This window comes from Cervus elaphus, chromosome 12 (genome assembly GCF_910594005.1).
Source record: "Cervus elaphus chromosome 12, mCerEla1.1, whole genome shotgun sequence".
NCBI lineage: Eukaryota > Metazoa > Chordata > Mammalia > Artiodactyla > Cervidae > Cervus > Cervus elaphus.
Window position 1 is genome coordinate 2,067,190 of NC_057826.1, and position 23,367 is coordinate 2,090,556.

Genomic DNA, 23,367 nt, shown 5'->3' on the forward strand with positions numbered 1-23,367 from the left:
TCCCATGGACAGAGGAGCACTGGTGGGCTGCAGTCCATGGGGTCACAGAGAGTCAGACATGACTGAAGTGACTTAGCACACAGCACATAAATATGGCCATAGACTGAGGCTGTGACAAATCTACCAAGGAAAACTAAGTCTAAGAAAACTAATGAATTACAGTCAGACTAAGCCAGCGATAGCAGGAGGCCACTTTTGCATATGCATAGGTATTTGTAGACATTTAACAGTATGCTTAAATTGATATAACAGTGCTGGAGATGGATTCAGATGTAATACTACTACTACTAACAGATGATATTCATAGGGTGCCTTTATGTGCCAGGCAAGTCTTATTAACCTTACTTGAATTAACAAAACTGGTTTACATGGACTAGCTCACTTAATCCTCATAACGACCTGGTAAGGGAGGTATTATTACTACACAATGTCTTTCAGAGACTTAAACATTTATGTATGCTCTTTGATGCAACTTTGTACCATCTCAGCGACATTTCCCAATTTCCTCCACCTCCCTGACCCTGGTAACCACCATTCTATTCCCTGTTTCTGTGTACTTAACTTCTCCTAGATTCCACATGTCAATGAGATTGTCAATGTCAGTAATTTTCTTTTCAGATCTGTATTATTTCACTTAGCAAAATGTCTTCCAGGTACATTCATGTTGTTGCTAATGGCAAGATCTTGTTTTTTCAGGCTGGATGATATTCCATTGACTTTATACACTACAATTTCTTCATTCATCTCTCAATGGATATTTAGGTTGTTTCCATATTTTTGGTAATCGTGAATAATGCGGCAGTGAACACGAGAGCACAGACCTCTCCTCGCGGTAACAATGATTTCAGTGTCCAGGTCGCATGATCCACCAGTGATTGCTAGAGGAGGGATTGCTGCTCGCATGGTAGTTCTGTTTTTAATCTTTGAGGAACCCTCATGCTGTTCTCCATAGTGAAAGTGAGAGCGTTAGTTGCTCAGTCGTGTCCAACTCTTTGCAACTCCATGGTCTGTAGCCCACCAGGCTCCTCTGTCCATGGAATTCTCCAGGCAAGAAAACTGAAGTGGGTTGCCATTTCCTTCTCCATTTTCCATAGTGACTGCACCGATTTCATGCCCATCACCAGGGCAGGGGGGTTTCCTTTTCTCTACATCAGGATCACTTACCTTTTCTCTTTTTCATTTTAGCTCTCCTAACAGGTGTGAGATGATACGTCATTGTGGTTTTGGTTTACATTTCCCTGATGATTAGGGTTACGAATATTTTCACAAACCCACTGGCCATTTTCATGCCTTCTTTAGAAAAAAGTCTGTTCCTATCCTTAGCCCATTTCTTTTAGATGGGTTGCTTCTCTTGCTATTGGGTAATTTTTAAAAACTGTGGATACTAGAAAAACTTAAAATTTCATGTGTGGTTCACATCTGTTTTAGGCTTTGTGGGCCACACAGTCCCTGTGACAACTACTCAGCTGCCCTGGCAAAGCTAAAGCAGCCCGAGACAACATGTAAACAGATGGGCATCACTGTGTTCCAATAAAAATTTATTTATAAAAACAGGCAGATACTCAGCAGGGGCTATGATCTGCTAAAGCCTGGTCTGGACCAGAGTTTCCTAACTTGGCCCTCTTGATTGCTGAGGCTGGACGGCTGGTTGTGGGGCTGTCCCGTGCTCTGTGGGAGGTCCAACAGCGCCCCTGGCCACTGTCTCGAGATGCCAGCAACACCACCTGCTCCAGTTCTAACAACTAAAATATCTCTGTTCTTATTGTTTAGTCACTAAATCCTGTCCAGTTCTTTTGAGATTCCACGGGCTGTAGCCCACCAGTCTCCTCTGTCCATGAATGCTGAAGTGGGTTGTCATCTCCTTCTCCAGGGGATCTTCTCAACCCAGAGATTGAACCCACATCTCCTGCATTGGCAAGCAGATTCTTTACCACAGAGCCACCAAGGAAACCCAAAATATCTCCAGAGGGTGCCAAATGTCCCCTGAGAGAGGGACAAAAATCACCCTGATGGAGAACCATCAGTCTCACCTATATGACTTTATTTTCATGGAGACAAAAACTGTGTGCATGTCTAGGTGCTTTAGAAGAACACACACCTAAGGTTGTGGGATTACATTTCCTCCCACTTCTTTGCTTTTCTGTGTTTAGATTAATCATATGTTATTTATTTCATATGTAAAAAGAACCCACAATCCTGTAGAAGAAAAAAGCAAAAATGACAGAGAGAAAATAAGATGACAGAAAGAAATCCACAGGTAGGAAAAAAGGGCAGGTAGGAGCAGAGTGCACCCTCGTCCCCAGAGGACAGCTTCTCCCCCGGCCAGCCTTCACCTTACACCCGAGACGGGACGTCACTCCGGGGATGTGGGGTGGCCTGATAGGTCAGCCTCTGAGTCGACGATTCCGAAAGACGAATCTGCCACATGGAGTAGGCAGGCATCTGCATGGGGCAGTGCAAGTGTTCGCCAAAGAGAAACAGACTGGATTTTGATTCCCACGTGATACCTCCTCGGGTTTAAGGCTTATGGGGACCTCCAGAGCCGGAAACCTTAAGGGGAAGTAGAACAACACTTGAGAATAAAACAGAAAGCTGACTCCAGACAGCTGCTGCTCACAAAGGCCCAAGCAGTAGCATTTTAGCAACTGAAACAGGGCCAGTTCACTGATACCAGGGAGCCTAGCGCGGTGCGCTGTGATGGCCCCGGGGGTTGAGGGGGAAGGGGAGGAAGGCTCAAGAGGGAGGTGATACATGTGTGATTATGACTGATTTCTGTTGTGACGTGGAAGAGACCAACACAGCATTGTAAAGCGATTTTCCTCCAATTAAAAAATAAATTCAAAAAAGAAAATATTAGAAAGGAATAAAATTCAAAAATCACAGGTAACATTTCCTTAGTGCTCACCACATGCTGGGCAGGGTGCCAGCAAGTCTTCACAGTTGTCTCCCTCAATTTTTCATAAAAGTTTTCCAAGCTCTGTTCGGTAGGTGCTGTTCTTAGGACAATTTTACAGACATGGAGACTGAGGGTTAGAGTTAGTAAGTCACTGACCCGAGTTGCCCAACTGGCAAAAAGTGGGGGGACAGACTGCGGTGTGTAGTCTCTGAGCTAGGAGCTCCCGCCCCTTCTCAAAGCTGGTTATCTAAGCTACAAGGCTGCACATTTTCCCTTGGGAAAGTTCTCATTCTGAGTGAAAAAAAAAAAAAAAATATATATATATATATATGTATATGTTCCCTGAGAATTTCATTTTCACCAAATCTGTCTTTGTGAGGAGGAAAAGGCTTTTGCCCACCCTCAACGTTGGTGGGAAGCTGATAAGCATGTCAAGTGCAAGGGCACTTTGAGAGTTTCATGGGAGCTGGAGCGGTGAGGCAGTTGGTTCCGGCAGGAAGTGACACGGAACCGGAAGTCAGACACCACAGCGTGTGTGCACGTCTCCTCCGTCCAAGGACCGGCTCTCTGTCAGCAGAGGAGGGCCTGGGCTGGGTCTGCGGAGGCGGCGGGCCCGGCAAAGGGAGAGACCGCTTTCTCGATCGAGGGCTCTGGCTGCATGGAGACAGGCGTCCTCGTTGGGGAGGAGGTCAGGACCACACCCCTCCCCGTCTCCCACCCCACGCCTCTCCTGTCATGGCCTCTGGTACAGACATAGGAAAACTGCGGTTACAAATAGAGCGTTCTCCTCCTCAACCAGATTCCCAGCCGTCGTTCCGCGTCCGCCGCCTCCGCCCCTCCAAGCCCTGTGGTCATCTTCTGCACCTCACCGGCCCTCTTCCTGTCTCGGAGGAAGGCGAAGCTTCGTTCTGTATTATTATTCGCTTATGTTGTTTGTTTATGTATGAGGGAAAAGTAGGATTGTAGATACAGTTCCTCAGAAAACAGACCTCAGGACAGAATATTTCTTGGGAAATGCTTGTGGGAACAGGACCCGTCAGAAAGTGAAAGAAAGATTGGGCAAAAAAAGGAAGTGAAGTTCAAGTCAGCTGCAGAAGAGGCCTCTGTCTGTCCCAGGTGAACTCTGAAGGTGGATGACTCTTCAGAGATGTCTGGAATTGAGGTGAGAGACGGAAAGCCTTAGTCCTTTCGGGTGTATTGGCGGCACAGCGCAGTATCCACTGCAAGCGCCCTGCGGGGATTTGGCTGATTGTGGTGAGACTGAGGGGTGCCTGAGTGACCACCTTCAGGATCGGATACTTAATCTCTGAGGCTCAGAACCTGAATTTTTTTTATGGGTCCATAATCAATTAGCATCTCTGTGACAAGGTCATGCTAACTAAATTCAGACAATACTAATGAATACACAGCAAACTGATTTGTTTACAATGAGATTGGCCTTTTGTAGTGATCAAAATGTGTGTATTCTTTATCTCTAACATCCCTTTTCCCAGGTTTAAATTGAAACAGGAAGTAACTGGACTCTAAGAAATCTCTGTAAAGAGACAAATAGACAAATTGAATGCCTTCAATTTGTCTTCTTACAGAGATGGAATAAGTAGGACGCAGAAATGTTTGTGACATGGTGAAGACAGAATATGTTTCTTCTTTCAATAAGAAAAAAGAGAAGTCTAGGACTTCCCTGATAGCTCAGTTGTAAAGAATCTGCCTGCAATGCAGGAGAGCCCGGTTCAATTCCTGGGTCGGGAAGATTCTCTGGAGAAGGGAAAGACTCCCCACTTCAGTATTCTGGCCTGGAGAATGCCATGGACTGTATGGTCCACAGGGTTGCAGAGTTGGACGTGACTGAGCGACTTTTTCACTTTCAGGAAAACCTCCAAAAGGTACAAGAGAATCATGGTCCCAAAGGAGGAAAACTAAAGTGAACCATGATTTCGAGTCATGGGTAGACTGTGATAAAAGAGCATCAGCCTGCTGCTGGGAACACTCCCCCTGAGTCCCCCGAGAGCCGTGACACTGGACCCAAGAAAGAAACAGGTGCTGTCACAGTCCTTGGCTCTCCAGGGAATGACATCTACCTGCTTGAAATAATGTAAGTGCAGTTTTTTGGTTTTCAACTCAGAATTAACCTACAGACCAAGAAGAGAGGACTTATGGTTACAGAACAGAGTGTAATGCTGTCAGTCAGAACAATGGAAATGCACAGATCAAACTGACAGAAGGTGAAAGAGGAAAGCAGGGAGCTGATATCTTCATCTCACACTGTGTGGAGGTAAGAAATTTTGTGTCAAGTCCATGGAACAAGAAATAGAATTTAAAATATACTCTTATAAAAGGAACCCAAAGAAGAATTAAAAATAATACAGAGAGCACCAAACTTTGGCAGGGAAAAGACATAGAAGTAGAGTAAGTAAATGTTCCTCTTCTGTTACTGATAAGTAATGTACAGTGTTGATAAGTTATGAAAGACAGATGTAAGCATATCATTTACAGTTATGGGATAACCACCAGAAGACACATAAAGAGAAATGACCCAGCGGTTGGCTTTGGGGTGTGGTTGTGGGTGGAGATGATTTGAGGAGGAAAACTGTGCCTTCATATATATATATATATATATATATATATATATATATATATATTTATATTCCTTTCAAATTTAAAAAACTATGTGAAACTTTTAAATTACCAAGTGAAGCTTAATTATTCACCAGAAAGACATTTGGTGGGTATAAATTTGGCCTGAACTGGGGGACACATCTCTTACATTCTCGGAAAGCCCAAAGAAATTCCCTTCACCAGCAATGGAGGACCCATCTTTGGTGTTCCCCCAGTTTCAGGACCTGTCTCTCCCAAAAAGACCCGGGTCCGCATAGATGCATTTTGTTGACTGGACTCCGTTTCTCCTACTCACCACTCCAGCGTGACCCAGCAACGCGGGTCAATGTGAGAGCCGTCTGACCTCTCCCAGGGGAGCCTGCTTCAATCCCCTGTGGCCCAAACAGGGCATAACTGAAATAGGGGTCCCCAACTGTGGCCACACGCTAGGCTGTCTTGGGGAGATTTAAAAACATATTCTGGCCCAGGCCCCACATTAAACCAATGAAGTCTATAATGCAGGATTTATTATTTTAGAAAGATCCCCCAGGTGATTCTATCGTGCAGTTAGATAATCCTCGACCCGGGTTAGCCCGTACTTTCTTCATCATCACAGTCCTTCCTTCTTCCCAGCCAGCATCTGAACCTCCCATGACCCCTTCACCCCAGGACTCTCCCGCTTGTTTCTTTGATCACCACCCTCCCTGACTCTCTTCCGCTCTACTGAGCTGGCTCAGTCTGCTTCCTGGGGTCCCCTTGCCCTGCCTTCTCGGGACTCCTCTCTGCATTGTGTCCAATCTGTCAAAAACTTTAGCTACCTTTTTGACCCACCATTATCATCACACTTAGGCTGGCTCCCAGATCATCCCCTCCATCCAAGATCTCTCCCCCAAGATCCAGAACCAGATATCTGACTACCTACCGGGCCTGTCCAGTTTGACACCTCGCAGGTACTTCAAACGAAAACCTGCCCCCATTGAAACTCATCACCGATTACCTCCAGCCCTTTCTCCCATCTTTCTTGCCATGTTAAATGGCACTGATTACCCACCCCCATTTGGTTATACAAACCCAGACTCCCAGGATCCTCCAGACCCCTCTGTCTTCCTCCTCTGAACACCATCCCGCACGTTCTGTCTTAGCCCTCTCTGGCTTCATCTCTGTGGCTTGGTTTCAGGTCAGCCCATCATTCCCTGGATGTCTGCGACGATCTCCTAGCCAGCCTCCCTGCCCTAATCACATCCTCTTTGAATGCTTGCTTGGGCCAGAGGGATCCTTCCAAAGCACAAACATGACTGTGTCAATCTCCTGCTTAAGACCCTTCAATCTCTTCCTCGTGGCTTTCCAAGTCCAAACTTAGAAAGGTCCCCCAGGCACGCAGCAGCTCACTCCTCCCTTCCTCTCCAGTTTCAGCACCTGCCACCACCAACAGATGCTGCGTGCGTCTCCCCAGGCCGCCCCCACTGCCGCCCCCACGCTGTGGTCCCACAGCCTGCTTCCCCCAGCTTTCCCCTGCAGTCTCCGGAGGCTGGGACGCCCTCCCCGACCTTCAGTGGTTCCCTCCTCATGCTTCGCAATCAGGCTCAGACCTCACCCCCTCCCCGTCACCTCTTCCCCTTGGCTGCCTGTCCTAGGGCCTGGAAAACAGTAGGTGTGCTCAAGGAGTGTTTACAGAATAAACAGACGCACAGCGCTGTGAATCTCAGAGAGGAAGGAGAATTACTACGTGATGCAAGTGAAAAAGAGAATTATAACAGATCTCTAATTCTCCAATACCTTGACTTTAAAGGAGGATTTTCAGTGTACTCTAAAGAGCCCTGAGGGTCCCACCAAGCCCCCCCTCAAAGACCCTCAGTGGGGATTCCCATTTTAAACAAGCTTGCTTTATTTTCATCGATTCTACATGTTGGTCTTCTGAGAAAGGTCTAGTTTGAACAAAGTTATTTTGTAGCTAAGAAATATCTGAAAACCGCTGGTGTCAATTATTCAGATAATTAAGGTAAAGTATAAATTTCTATTCAAATTACTCCCCGCAAAAGTTCTCATCAGTGTTTCTTTCCTTGAGCAGAATAGCACAGGCATGTTTTCTTCTGGTTTTACTTAGTGTCTTTTTTTTCCTTTGGGGCTTTAAAAAGAAATTATCATCTTGAGTGGCTCCTACATGCAGCTCTTCAAAAAAGGGGGGAATTCAGTCAAAAAATCAGCCTCTGCACAAGCATAGATTCTCCCATCTCCAGAGACTTCAGCCGACTTCCGCATATCCTTCCAGAGGAAGGGGTCACTGCTCTGGGGGGCAGGAGACACGTCCCCTGGCCAGGGACAGTGGAAAGATAAGCCTCCTAAACGCCACTGATGGTTGAAGCATTACACACTCAAAACGGTCCTGGAGAGACACCTGGCCCCGCTATCCAGTGACCGTCAGGAAGAAGGGCTTGACATCACCTCTTCCAACATCAAAACCCTTTTTTTTTTTTTTTTTGGCAGACAACGTCTAGCATTTGCTTGGCTCATATCCAAATACCCATTTAGGTCAGCTTATTTACTCACCTCGGGCACATTTTCCTCCTAATACATGTTGGAGGAGTTAGCAGGAAATTACACTACTTAAAATGAGACAGTCTGTGGGTGCTTTACTGAGGTGTTTCCCCCCCCCCCCCCCCCCCATACTGAGGTTTTTTTTAGAGTAAGTATTTGCTATTTCAATAGATGGTGTTGAGACAGTTGACTCTCACAGAGGTAATAATTAGAAAGCCCTACCTATCCCCATCACAGAAATAAATTAAAGATGTACTGAAGATCTAAACATGGCAAAAAATGTTCTAGGACTATTAGGAAAAAATGTAAGAAAATGCCAGAATTGTGAGAAAATAAATTATGAATTGGGAAGAGGAAAGGATTTTTTTTTAAGGTGACACCAAAAAAGACATAAATAGAGATACATCTGATTACACCTAATTAGAAAACTTTTGTCAAAATAACGCCATGAGCAAGATTAAAAGACAAATGGTAGCCTGGGAGAAGGATTTACAAAAGAGCTAGCAGACAGAGGATTGTTATCTCAGATGTATATAATTCCCACAAGTCAGGTAAAAGAAGACATACAATTTAAAGTGAAAACAGACAAAGGATACACACTGAGAATTTGTAGAAGAAATAAGAAAGGGCAGTGTATGAAAAGATAGTCAATTTCATATAAAATGGTTCTTGTTGTTTAGTTACTAAGTTGTGTCTGACTCCTTGCGACCCCATGGACTGTAGCCCACCAGGCTCCTCTGTCCATGGAATTTCCCAGGCAAGAATACTGGAGTGGGTTGCCATTTTCTTCTCCAGAGCATATATAATTAGGGAAGGTAATTAAGGCAGTACATTTTTTTTTGTCAATCATTTTGGCACAAATTTTTCAGTCTGAGGATATTAAATGTTGGCTAGGATGTGGGGGAACTAACTGTTGTTGAGAGTATGAACTGATACAAATGCTTTAGAGAACCATCTGGCAGCATCTTGAAAGTTTAAAAATGTGCCTCTCGTTTAACCCAGCGGTTTCATTTCTAGGCATCACCCTAGAGCTACTCCTACATGTATGCACAGAAGCCATGGTCAAGGATACGTATCTGTGCTGTTTCCATCTAAATGTCCACCATTAGGGGAATGGCGAAAAACACTGTGAAAGTGGAAGTCGCTCAGTCGTGTCCAACTCTTTGTGACCCCATGGACTGTAGCCCACCAGGCCCCTCTGTCCATGGAATTCTCCAGGCCAGAACTCTGGAGTGTGTAGCCTTTCCCTTCTCCAGGGGATCTTCCCAACCCAGGGATTGAACCCAGGTCTCCTGCATTGCAGGCGGATTCTCCACCCGCTGAGCCATGAGGGAAGCACGCTGCAGCGTGTACATTCTGTGGAATAGTTTGCTGTCTCGGTGTTGGTCTAGTTGGGCTGCCATGAAAAAGCACCACAGATGAGGTGGCTTAGATGACAGAAATTTGCCCTCTCGCAGTTCTGGAGGCTAGGTGTCAGCAGGGTCGGTTTCTCCTGAGACCGCTCTCCTTGCCTTGTAGATGGCTGTGTTCACTCTGTCTTCGCATGGTCTTCTTTCTGTGTGTCTGTGTCCTAATCTCCTCTTCCATGAAGATGCCAATCATAGATCAGGCTTTACCCTAATGGCCCCACTTTAACCTAATTATCTCTTTAAAGATCCTTCATCCAAATAGTCACATTCTGAGGCAGTGAGGATTAGGACTTGACCATAGGGATTTTGGGGGCACACAATCCATCCCATAAAACGGCCTCCACAGGGAATGGGTCAGATATACATCCAACAATGCAGCATCAACTCAGAAAACATTGAGTTGAGAGGGCCCAACGCAAAGAGGGAGCACACAGACACAATGCAAGGTGCACATATTGCATGTGCTACCCCTTGCCATCATGGGCATGAAACACACACATTCACCTACACAAGAGTCTTTTGTATAAGCGTGTCAGTGTTCTGGGAGGATTGATTCAAATGCATTGGAGGTTGTCTCTATGTCAGTTGGTTATATGTGACTTTAGCTGTAGTGCTTTATTTCTGTAAAAACACTGGAAGCAAATATGGTGAGATGTGCGTGGTTTTTAATTCTAGGTAGTATAATACGGGAGTTTGGTTGTTACAGTCTTCCTAGTGTTTACATATTTCAATTATGCAAGAAGTTAAAAAAGCAAAGAGGAAGACCAACTCATCCATTCCTAAAGGGACTTGACGTTTATTTTGAGGTGAAGTCCAACCATACGGGCTTCCCTGGTGGCACAGTGGTAAAGAATCCTCCTGCAGTGCAGGAGATTTGCAGGAGATGCAGGTTCAATCCCTAGGTTGGGAAGGTCCCCTGGAGGAGGAAATGGCAGCCCGCTCCAGTATTCTTGCCTGGGAAATCCCATGGACAGAGGAGCCTGGCGGGCTACAGTCCATGGGGTCACGAGGAGTTGGACATGACTGTGCAGTCTGAATGACAGCAACAACCACCATAAAGGAGCTGCAAAATAGGATGCACTTCACCTCTGCCTCCCTCAAAGAGCACTGCTCCTCCCACTGCATTTTGACATCATGAAACTGCAGGATGCTTTAGGGACCAGCCCTCTGAACTTCCTTTTGAGTTCTTTCTAAGAAGGTGGTCCATGACCTTGTCTGCCACCTCATGCTATGTCTCCCTTATGAAGACTAATTTATTTTGGAGATATTTTCCTGAAGTGATAAATTCCTTTTAGAATGAAGAGGGGCATAAATAAGTAAGATGAGTATAGTATCAAATGCAATAAACTTTTCTCCACTGGGGGATAATAGACTCATGCCTTTAGAAGGATAAAAGCAACCTTCACAGAGCTCCTACCCTGTCCCAGGCACTCTGCTGGAAGCCTTAAATAATTGTCACTTGAATTTTGATTTTCATAACCTTCTGGAGCAGGTTATGAGGAATAGTAAGTTTGAACTGTAGTGTTGGAGAAGACTCTTGAGAGTCCTTTGGACTGCAAGGAGATCCAACCAGTCCATTCTAAAGGAGATCAGTCCTGGGTGTTCCTTGGAAGGACTGACGCTGAAGCTGAAACTCCAATACTTTGGCCACCTCATGCGAAGAGTCGACTCATTGGAAAAGACCCTGACGCTGGGACGGATTGGGGGCAGGAGGAGAAGGGGATGACAGAGGATGAGATGGCTGGATGGCATCACCGACTCAGTGGACTCAGTGGACGTGAGTTTGAGCAAACTCCAGAAGAGAGGGAAGGACAGGGAAGCCTGGTGAGCTGCTGTCCATGGGTTTCAAAGAGCTGGACACAAGTTAACAACTGAACGACAACAGCAACTTTCAATAACTTGTCCAAAGTCACAGAGTGAGTGACCGAACCAGACTAACTTCAAACAGTAATAAAATATTTTGATGAAAATATTTGGGAAGCCAGAGTATCTTATGACTGTACAGGGAACGGAGGAGGGAAAAGAGACATGTTTGTGCAAATTTGTTGAAAATCTACTTCCAGAGCAACAATTTTAGATTGTTCATTCCAGTTTCGAAATGAGGAGACTAAAATTCAGAAATAAAATAACTTTCCTCTTGTTCAAGATGACAGAAGAAAATACTCTATATGGTAGGTCTATTGTTAGAGAAGAGTTTCAAGGTAAGGCTCCTCCATGGAAAATACATTGTACACTTGTATACATTGTATTCTTTTGTCCCATTGTATTTTTTTAAATGTATATCTGGCTGTGTTGGGTCTTGGTTGCAGCATGCAGGACCTTTAGCTGCAGCTTGGGAACACTTAGTTGAGGCACGTGGGTTCTAGTTCCCAGACCAGGGATTGAACCCAGACACCCTGTATTGGAAGTGCTGAGTCTTAGCCATTGGACCACCAGGCAAGTCCTCACCCATTGTACTAGTCAGCTCAGACGGCTTTAACCAAGTACCAGAGTCTGCAGGGACTTAGATGTCAGAAATGTACTTTTCAGAAGTGTATTTTCTCACAATTCTGGAGACCAGAGGTCTGAAGTCAAGGTGTCAGCAGGGCTGGTTTCCTCTGAGGTCTCTCTCCTTGGCTTGTAGACACAGCCCCCTTCTCCCCAAGTCCTCACGTGGTCACCCTGCTGTGTGCCTGCATCCACATTTTCTCTTCTTACAAGGATTCCAGTCGTATATTAGATTACGGCCCACCCTAATGACCTCCTGTTAGTTTAGTTACCTCTTTGAAGACCCTGTTGTCAGATGCAGCAATGTTCTGAACTGTTCAGTTCACTTCAGTTCAGTCTCTCAGTCGTGTCCGACTCTTTGCGACCCCATGAACTGCAGCACGCCAGGCCTCCTCCCTGTCCATCACCAACTCCCGGAGTTTGCTCAAACTCATGTCCATCGAGTTGGTGATGCCATCCAACCACCTCATCTTCTGTCGTCCCCTTCTCCTCCTGCCCTCAATCTTTCCCAGCATCAGGGTCTTTTCCAATGAGTCAGTTCTTCACACGAGGTGGCCAAAGTATTGGAGTTTCAGCTTCAGCATCAGTCCTTCCAAGGAACACCCAGGACTGATCTCCTTTAGGATGGACTGGTTGGATCTCCTTGCAGTCCAAGGGACTCTCAAGAGTCTTCTCCAACACCACAGTTCAAAAGCATCAATTCTTCTGCACTCAGCTTTCCTTATAGTCCAACTCTCACATCCATACATGACCACTGGAAAAACCATAGCCTTGACTAGACGGACCTTTGTTGACAAAGTAATGTCTCTGTTTTTTAATATGCTGTCTAGGTTGGTCATAACTTTCCTTCCAATGAGTAGGCATCTTTTAATTTCATGGCTGCAGTCACCATCTGCAGTGATTTGGGAGCCCCAAAAAATAAAGTCTGTCCCTGTTTCCATTGTTTCCCCATCTAACTGCTATGAAGTCATGGGACTGCATGCCATGATCTTAGTTTTCTGAATGTTGAGCTTTAAGCCAACTTTTTCACTCTTCTTTCACATTCATCAAGAAGCTCTTTAGTTCTTCTTCACTTTCTGCCATAAGGGTGGTGTCATCTGCATATCTGAGGTTATTGATATTTCTTCCAGCAGTCCTGATTCCAGCTTGTGCTTCTTCCAGCCCAGCGTTTCTCATGATGTACTCTGCATATAAGTTAAATAAGCAGGGTGATGATATAAAGCCTTGACGTACTCCTTTTCCTATTTGGGAACCAGTGTGTTCTTCCATGTCCAGTTCTAACTGTTGCTTCCTGACCTGCATACAGATTTCTTAGGAGGTACTAGGGGTTACAACTTCCACGTATGAATTTAGGGTGACCCTATTTAGCCTACCTGGTGCCTTAGATGGTAAAGAATCTGCCTGCAATGCAGAGACCCGTGTTCAATCTCTGGGTCGGGAAGATTCCCCTGGAGAAGGAGTGGCTACCCACTCCAGTATTTTCTGGAAGGTTCCATGGGCAGAGGAGCCTGGTGGACAGCAGTCCACGGGGTCGCAAAGAGTTGGACACAACTGAGTGACTAGCACACACACACTATTCAACCTGTAACACCTGTCGCTCAGGGTGAGGGTCCCTCTGTGCCCAGGCTACTGAGGAACAAGCAGTTTGGAAGTTTCTATGGTCTGGAGAGCTGGTAGTCTAAAAAAGAAAAAAAGTTAGGGAAAAAAAGAGAGCCTTAAGTCATAGATCTTTAGAGGGATGATTAGGGCAAAAGCTGCCCTTTTCATAATGAATAATTCTTTATGAACTAGTCTTCTTATGAACTTAACTCATGTTGCATTTACTTTAGTTATGCTACTGTTAGAATGTTCAGACCCAGTTAGGAAAAGAGAAGCTATTTCTTCACTGCATGAATGAAATCACCGAAAAACCAGATAAAGCAACGAGTTTCCAGCCCAGATTTTAACACCAAACTTGAAAAGGACAAACATATATCAGCTCGAATGGGTCATTCTCTTTGTTATTACTTACCAAAATGATTTCTCTGGAGAGAAATAATGGTTTACCTTAAACTAAATGAAGTAACATTTCCTTGAAATGTAAGTCTTACAAGAAAGCTCCTCTGCTTAAAAAATCAAGTGATTCAGTGACTCTTTGCAAGAAAATGAGTCTTCCTCACAAGTGACCTGTATTTGTCTTGAGGTCATTCAAGAGGAAAGAAAATCTTGCCCCCACCAGCTTATTTTTGAAAACCTCATTTCAGAAGCACCACGTAGCTTGGGACACTGTTTTCCTCATTTTATTGACTTTCTCTCTTGGCGCACACTGAGTCTCACAGCTTTAATTATCACTTATATACGGATGATATTCAAATTTGCACTTCATTTCCAGCCCTTTCAGATGATGTCACCCTTCGCCTCGCCCCAAATTTGGCTCATGTCTTGTCTTGGATGAGCCACAATTTTGTCTGATTGAATATGGATGAGATGGAGGCTTTGCAGTTCAGTTGTAAATAAACTCTAAATGCAGTGGAGTTAATTTACCTCTTCGATATCCTGCCCCTCCAGTTAGGAGCAAGAGTGTTCTGTGACTGACTCTGAATTATCTTCCTTCATTCATCAGAGATGACGCAGCCAAGGGATTAATCTCCACAAAATACCCAAAGAGAGGTGACAGTTTCTATCACTCCTCCTTTTGGCCAGAATTCTGGTTATCACACAGTTGAAATTCTGCCGTGATCTTTGGAAAGGCTTCCAGTCAACCCCTTGCTTCGGCCCACTTGGAGTGCGGCTGCCCTTCGGCCTTGGTCTGGGTGCACAGTCTCAGGACAAGTTGTCCTTCAGGCAGCCGTAGTAGTTTCCTGTGCACTGAAGGAAACATCATTTGTCAAGATTCTGGCCAGAGTCTCTGCCTTCACGTAAACTGGCTTTGGAAATTATTTAAAATTACAGTCTCCCCTTTTCAAAAGTTGCTTGCTATTTGGTTTCATCAGGTGGTTGGAGAGAGAACCTGCACAGCACCTTGACACTCACAGAGCATGCTATCTTAAACAAAAATGTGTGCTTGAAAACACGAGGACTATTTCATCATAAGTATTAGCCTATGAGAGCCTGACACATAATGAGCAATACTCACTCAATATGTACTTGGTGGAATAAAGACCGAGTAAATGAATTTTAACCCTTTGACCCATTTTTGAGTCTTGCTGCTGTAGTTATTTGTAACATTTTTATCTACCTCTTAGGTTATTATGTAACTGCACTGTGTAATTATTATTTCAACTCGAACATATTGGAACTCTCCATTAACATAACTGAAGGGTATAAAATAGAATGTTTGGAGTTGTCAATTAGCCGACGTGTCTTTGTTGCTTTTCTTCATTATTTCAGTGTAGCGAACAGTTCAGTCAGCACATTTTAATTAAAAACAAGCATATGTGGGTCCGCTAAGAACTCTAGTGTCTGGTAGTGCAGTTAGACAAAGATGGCAAACATTTCTAGCAGTGACCATATGATATCTTCCATTCATCTCAGCAATAATCCTCCAAATCTAATTATTGGGAGGCTGGCAGCTGCACTCGGGTAGGCTTTTCTTTCTTTTCCTGGAGATGTGTTTTTCTCAGCCTGGTATACGGTAGAGGATCAGCTGCTGCTGGAGGTCTTCCCAAGGCTGAGGTTCCAGCACCTCCAGGACCTCCCCCAGTTGCTTCCATCACAACGTGACCCATTTGTTCCTGCCCATGTGCCATCTGGCCTGAAGATGCTCCAAGGAAATGTACGGTCTTCTGACAAGCTCTTTTTCTCTCCTTATACAAATACTTTAGGTATTTTATTTTGCAACCTGAAGGTATCAGGATGGAGCAAGTGCCACCAAGGAAGCTTTCTCGATGGGTGTGGCATTATCTGCCTGAAGTCACCAGGTCCTGGGGGCTGGTCTTCAGCCGTCCAGACTCAGAAACATAATTCTGTCAGCTTGGTTTCTTACTGAGGATGCACAGGAGGGTGTATTAATTTTAAAAGAGGATTTTAACAATTAAAAATATTCTCTCTTGGAAGTTTCCTGGTGGTAAAGATGCTATGCTTCCAATGCAGGAAGTGCAGGTTCAGTCCCTGGTGGGGAACTAAGATACTGCATTCTACATGGTGCAGCGCTCCCCCCCCCCCCCAATTTTTTTTTTTAATTCACTCACACTTAAGTGTCCCTCTAGTATGATAATTGAGAATGGGGACTCTGGAGTCAGGCCACTTGGGGTCAAATCCCTGACCTAGGGGCTGAGCCCAGGTCTGCTGCACTGCAGGCAGATTCTTCAGTGTCCAAGCCACCGGGGGAGCCGCTGGAGTGCTGAGCTACCATGGGAAAAGCCAGCCACTCTCAGGCCACCATCCTAGGCCAATGGCATGGAGAAATCAGATAGGGATAGAAGAGGCTGCCTGTCTTCCAGCCCTAGCTCCCAGCTCTTGTGGGTCTTCCCAGTCCAAGCCCTGGATGTGTGTGTGAACAGATCTTTGAGATGGTTCCAGCCCCACTCGCAAGCTGACCAAGCCAGCAGTGGATCCCAAGTGAGAACCAGCCAGCTGAGTTCAGCTGGTCCCAGAACTGAGTGGGAGAAGAAATGATGGTTATCATTTTAAGCCACTGTTTGAGGTGGCTTGTGTGTAACCATGGAAAACTTGAAAACGCACACGTGCACACACTCATCTTTGTGTGCAAATCCGTTCATACAGACACGCATCCTGTCTGACACACAGAAAGCCACGCAGCCTAGTAACTCGGGAGCAGTGCTACAGTCACATTACTATTGGATCCTAGACACTTAGCGCCTCTAGAGTCAGCATGCGTTTTTTCAATTATTTGCAAATCCCAGATCCATGATACGTGGTCATTTGTAATTTTGCTGAGTCATGAATTTGAGTCCCAGGCTCGTGGGTGGGAGCCAGTTTCTCACATAGTGATTGAGGGATCCTTACTGACCACCAGCACAAACAGGATTTTGGTCTCTACTAGTCATTCCCTGGACTTCCTCTGTGGCTCAGCTGGTAAAGAATCTGCTGCAATGCACGAGACCTGGGTGTGATCCCTAGGTTGGGAAGATCCCCTGGAGAAGGGAAAGGCTACCCGCTCCAGTATTCTGGTCTGGAGAGTTCCACGCACTCTATAGTCCATGGGGTCACAAAGAGTCGGACATGACTGAGCGACTTTCAGTCATTCCTTATGCATTAAATTTTTGATGCATTTCTTTTGATGCTTTGCTTCCCCCCTCCAAAAGTACAAAAAAGTATCAGCTGACTGCTAATCTTAGTGATGGAAGTGAAGGGAAAATAAAGAGGCTGATAAAAAGAGATTCCCCATCTAATAACAGATGTTTCAAAGAATGGGATGTCAAATGTGATGACAGCTCAGTTTCATGATGTGAAAAGAGTTAAAGGATGCAATCCCCAAACCAGAAAGCATAATTGGGTAGGTCATTTTGGTGAGAATGCCAGAACATGGTAGTTTATAAAGTCATTAGAAGCCTTAAGACATGATTCATATTTTTAACTTAAAATATATTGCATTTTAGGAGGAAATTATATCCATAGTTACATTCACCAATTTGTGCTATATTTGAAGATGTAGGGACATCTCTTGAATTTCAAGAGGATGTAGTCCTTAACGTCACCTATGAGATGTTCTGCTAGGCTTGTGCAGTGTTAAGAGATAGTGTTAGTCATGATCTTGCCCTTGAGATGCATTTAGTTTATCCAGGTGATGGGTGTGGAGGGAGGAGAGGAAATAAAAAACAAATAATATTTAATATAAATATTTAATACTTATATTAAATATTTAATAATATTTAATACTCATATATGGTGGTGAACATCACCTATGATTAGTTGGTATAGAGAATAAGGACCATCAGTTCAGAGGAGAAAGAGTAAGAATTTGAGATCTCTCAAAGGAAAAAGATGCATGCTCCTTGGAAGGAAAGCTATGGCAAACCTAGACAGCATATTGAAAAAGCAGAGACATCACTTTGCTGACAAAGATCTGTCTAGTCAAAGATATGTTTTTTCCAGTAGTCATGTACAGATGTGAGAGTTGGACCTTAAAGAAGGCTGAGTGCTGAAGAACTGATGCTTTCAAATTGTGGTGCTGGAGAAGACTCTTGAGAATCCCTTGGACTGCAAGGAGGTGAAACGAGTCAATCTCAAGGAAATCGGTCATGAATATTCAGTGGAAGGACTGATGCTGAAACTGAAGCTCCAATACTTTGGCCACCTGATGGGGAGAACTGACTCCTTGGAAAAGACTCTGATGCTGGGAAAGGTTGAAGGCAAAAGGAGAAGAAGAGGGCAGAGGACTGGATGGTTAGATAGCATCACTGACTCAGTGGACTCGATGCACATGAATTTCAGCAAACTCCAGGAGATAGTGGAGGACAGAGGAGCCTGGTGGGCTACAGTCCGTGGAGTTGCAAAGAGTAGGACATGATTTAGCAATTGAATAACAGCAACAACGAAGGAAAAAGTCCCAGCCCCTTGGCCTGGCATTTAATGCCCTCCATAATCTTGTCCCAACTTCACCTCCAAACTTCTTTGTATCCTCTATAAAAAGCAGCCCTCTATTCAATTTGCTTGATTCATTAAGAAATACACCTGCCCCTCAATTTACAGCCTGTTAATTTGAGTGTGAAATAAAATGAAATAAACAAGTGACTTTAAAATGTGCTTTTACATGTTACTTTAAAAGAATTACATTCTTTAAAATGAACAATAAATGAGCAACACATGCACATAAAATAATTTTGGAATAACAGAATTTAAACTGCTTGCCTAATTATTTTAACAAAAAATTCCTTAGCAACAGTGATTATAAAAATTCTCATGCATGATCTACCATGCTCCTTTCCCTTTCTGGCTAGCTGGAATGGAGTCAAGCCCCAGGGTGACCTTGGAAGCTACAGTGTTGAAGATGACAGAGCCTCTAGCAGCTGGGTCCCTGGATGAGTATGTGAAGGAAGGTCACCTAGCAACCAGAATGAGTCCTGTCAAGCTGCTGCAGATGTAAGAAATAAGGGTCTATTGTGGTTGGCCTCTGGAAGCTGGGGCTTGTTTATTATGGCAGCTAGCTTCCTAGGCAATTTGCATTATCTTAACCAATATGATCAGTTAATAGGAAGAAGTGAGGGAAAGCTATCACTATTAGCCTAAAACAGGAGGCTACCACCTGCACTGATAAGTGCTAACAGAACAGCTCCCATCAAGAGCATGGATTCCAGGTGACTTCCCTGGTGGTCCAGTGGTTAAGAATCTGCCCTCCAATGCAGGGGACATTGGTTTGATCCCTGATCAGGGAACCAAGATTCCCCATGCGGTGGGACAACTGAGCCCACACACTCTAGAGCCCGAAGGCCATGACTGGAGAGAAGCTCGTGAGCTGCAACGAAGGTCTCGTGTGCTGCAATTAAGACCAAATGCAGTCAGAAAAAAAAAAAAAAAGAGTATGGACCCCAGTACCAGACTGTAGGGTTGAAAGCCAGGTCTACCATTTACTGGGAATATAACCTTAAGCAAGTGTATCAGCTGGGGCTCTCCAGAGAAACAGAATCAACAGGATGTGAACCGATAGGAAGAGATTTATTCTAAGGAATTGGCTGGTGCGATTGTGGAGGGTTGGCAAGTCCTAAATCTGGTGGGGAAGGCCAGTGGGCCGGGGACAAAGGGAAGAGCCGCACATCAAGCCCACAGGCAGCCTGTCAGTGAGCCAGGAAGAGCTGGCGCCGCAGGTGGAGGCCACAGGCAGTCTGCTGGCAGACTTTCTCCCTGCTCAGAGCGAGGCCAGCGTTCTGGTCTTTCCAGGCCTTCAACTGACTGGGTGAGGATCACCCAGCACTATGGAGGGCAATCTGCTTTGTTGATATAAATGTAAATCTCATCCCAAAACACACTCATAGAAACATCCAGAATAATGTTTGACCAAATATCTGGGCACTATGGCCCAGCCAAGTTGACATGTGAAAGCAACCATCGTAAGGAAGTCAATCTCCCAGGGCCTCGGCGCTCTCATCTATACAATGGAGATATGGAAGAGCCTGTCCTATTGCGTGAACATAAAGGATAAATGAATCAGTGCATGCGTTTAGAACGGTGTCTGCACAGGGCTCGGTGAGAGTTTGCTCTTGACTATTGTTATTATTAATTACTATTGTCAGAGGCTTTGGTTGTAGGGGGTTTCTCTCTGATGAAAGTGCTAAGAAAAATTATAAGGAGAACCACCAAGAGTACAGGAGCGTTTGGTTCAGAACACCACTAATGTGACGAGCGACTTCACACATTAGAATTCTCATAATGTAGAAAATGGAGCCTTGCAGACTCACAATTTACAGGCTATATTGGCCAGTGCTCCATTAATCAGTGGCTATTTTTTTCTTGTTATTCCATGAATAAATTTTAATATATTCAATTTTCCCCATAAACTGCTTATTTACTGTTCATATTAATGCAATATAGCAAAAAAACATTTACACGACCAGAGTCTTTTGCAATCTACCACAGCATTTCTCTTGCATTTCTTTCCCTTCATTCCTGGTGAGAAAATTCAGTTTTGCTCTACATGTTTCTGAATTAACTGTCACCTCTCAGGAGTACAATATTGGCGTAAATCAAGAGCCTGGTGGAGAGTAGAGTGATGTAGAGTCTGGTTCACTCAGCATGAACCTTTCCAGGCCTCAGCTTCTTCACACAGTGTTGTCGTGAGGATGGAATAGTGAGTCTTGGCACAGTGCCTGGCACGCAGGAAGCACTTGACCAGTGGGAATAGAATGATCCATTTCATTAGGAATTCTCTGTATTGTTACAATGTCCCACCTTGCACCGCATGCCTTGTATCCCAGGTCCCTGAATGAGTGTGTGGAGGAAGTCACCCAGCAACAAGGATCACTAGTGTCAAACTGTTACAGATGCGAGGAGAAAAGAACTGTGGTTAATCTTTTAAATTGGTGTGTCTGTGTGTGTGTGTGTGTGTGCCTGCTCAGTCGTGTCTGACTCTTTGCGACCTCATGGACTGTAGCCCTCTAGACTCTTCTATCCATGGAATTTTTCCAGCAAGAATACTGGAGCGGGTTGTCATTTCCTACCCCAGGGGACCTTGCTGACCCAGGGATCTAACCCACATCTCTTGCATCTCCTGCGTTGACAGGAGGATTCTTTACCACTAGTGCCACCTATAGCAATCAGCTTGTTAGGCATTGTGTATCTCCTTAACCAATATGGTCAGTTAATATTACAAGATTACTGGACATTCATGATGTCCTGTCCACCTCTGCAGACTGCAAATGCCTTGAACGTCAATAGAAAGTTTCTATTCTATGTGACACAGCATATTTACTCCATGTATCTTCTAGCCGGTGTCTATGCTTCTCTTTTTATGAAAATGTCTTGCTTGCTCAGACAATATCTTGGGTATTGATTTCAGGGCATCGAAAGCGTGACTTTCTTTAATTTCCTTGAGTTTCCATGCCTCTGGCATAGCAGAAAAGGAATTCTAGCTTATTTGGGGTTTTCCTAATTTGTTTTAGAGTTGCATCTAAGTTCTGGGTTGTGGGGATGGCCATCTGGTCTTCTGCATCATCCTTGGATGCAGGCATTCTCATTTCTGTTTGGGATTTAACTGTCAGCTAGCCAGGGAGCTACATGCTAGCAAAGTAATGCTCAAAATTCTCCAAGTCAGGCTACATGAACCGTGAACTTCCAGATGTTCGAGCTGGATTTAGAAAAGACAGAGGAACCCGAGATCAAATTGCCAACATCCATTGGATCATAGAAAAAGCAAGAGAGTTCCAGAAAAACATCTATTTCTGCTTTATTGACTAAGCCAAAGGCTTTGACTGTGTGGATCACAATAAACTGTGGAAAATTCTGAAAGAGATGGGAATGCCGGACCACCTGACCTGCCTCTTGAGAAACCTGTATGCAGGTCAGGAAGCCACAGTTAGAACTGGACATGGAACAACAGAATGGTTCCAAATAGGAAAAGGAGTACGTCAAGGCTGTATATTGTCACCCTGCTTATTTTAACTTATATGCAGAGTACATCATGCGAAATGCTGGACTGGATGAAACACAAGCTGGAATCAAGATTGCTGGGGTAATATCAATAACCTCAGATATGCGGTGATACCACCTTTATGGCAGAAAGTGAAAAAGAACTAAAGAGCCTCTTGATGAAAGTGAAAGAGGAGAGTGGAAAAGTTGGCTTAAAGCTCAACACTCAGAAAACCAAGATCATGACATCCGGTCCCATCACTTCATGGCAAATAGATGGGGAAACAATGGGAACAGTGACAGACTTAATTTTGGGGGCTCCAAGATGACTGCAGATGGTGACTGCAGTCATGAAATTAAAGACACTTGCTTCTTGGAAGAAAAGTTATGACCTTACCTGCCTCCTGAGAAATCTGTATGCAGGTCAGGAAGCAACAGTTAGAACTGGACATGGAACAACAGACTGGTTCCAAATAGGGGAATGGAGTATGTTAAGGTTATATTTTGTCACTCTGCTTATTTAACTTATATGCAGAGTACCTCATGGGAAACGCTGGGACATATTGACAGAATGACAGCATATTAAAAAGCAGATACATTACTTTGCCAACAAAGGTCCATCTAGTCAAGGTGATGGTTTTTCCAGTGGTCATGTATGGATGTGAGAGTTGGACTATGAAGAAAACTGAGTGCCAAAGAATCGATGCTTTTGAACTGTGGTATTGGAGAAGACTCTTGAGAGTCCCTGGACTGCAAGGAGATCCAACCAGTCCATCGTAAAGGAGATCAGTCCTGAATGTTCACTGGAAGGACCAACGCTGAAACTGAAACTCCAATACTTTGGCCACCTGATGCGAAGAGCTGACTCATTTGGAAAGACCCTGATGCTGGGAAAGATTGAAGGTGGGAGGAGAAGGGGATGACAGAGGATGAGATGGTTGGATGGCATCACTGACTCAATGGACTTGAGCTTGAGCAAGCTCTGGGAGTTGGTAATGGACAGGGAGGCCTGGCGTGCTGTGGTTCATGGGGTCGCAAAGAGTCGGACATGACTGAGGGACTGAACTGAAGTGGGGAGTGTTCGCTCATTCTAGGCTGCAAGGCTTCCTTCCATTGGTACAAGTCTCAGCATTTCCATGCTGCTTATAGGTATGTGAGGATAAAGAGGCTTCTGTGAGAGTCCAGGGTATATAGAAATTTGTTTGTGGGTCAATGAGAAGAAGGTACTAAGGACAAAAAAATTCAGTTAATATTTTAACATGTGGAAAATATAATTTCACCACAAGATACAGAGAATCCCTTTCATCCTCAGCAGTGGCTGCCAGGTCTGAAAGAAGGCAGTGCTGTAATCTGGCTGCGTGAGACTGAGCTGGGTCTTCAGTTCTCTACCTAAAGAAGTCTTTTTTTTTAAAGTTAGGCTATGTAAGTTTGTTTCTCAATATG

General features: G+C 44.5%; 1 protein-coding gene across 4 annotated transcripts in view; it reads left to right on the plus strand.

The window, feature by feature from the left end:
• The window catches only part of EFCAB11 (EF-hand calcium binding domain 11), a 240,458-nt gene that overhangs the window by 192,215 nt on the left and 24,876 nt on the right, over positions 1-23,367 (plus strand). The window contains exon 7 of one of the 4 annotated variants that reach the window (XM_043919407.1): positions 18,804-18,903. The exons of 2 other annotated variants lie outside the window; for them this stretch is intronic. In XM_043919407.1, the coding sequence (XP_043775342.1) occupies positions 18,804-18,888 (85 nt within the window). In that variant the 3' untranslated portion in view covers positions 18,889-18,903. Of the gene's footprint in view, positions 1-4,764; positions 4,832-18,803; positions 18,904-23,367 lie in introns of those variants that run through there. One more of the 4 variants, XM_043919409.1, reaches the window with a different exon arrangement.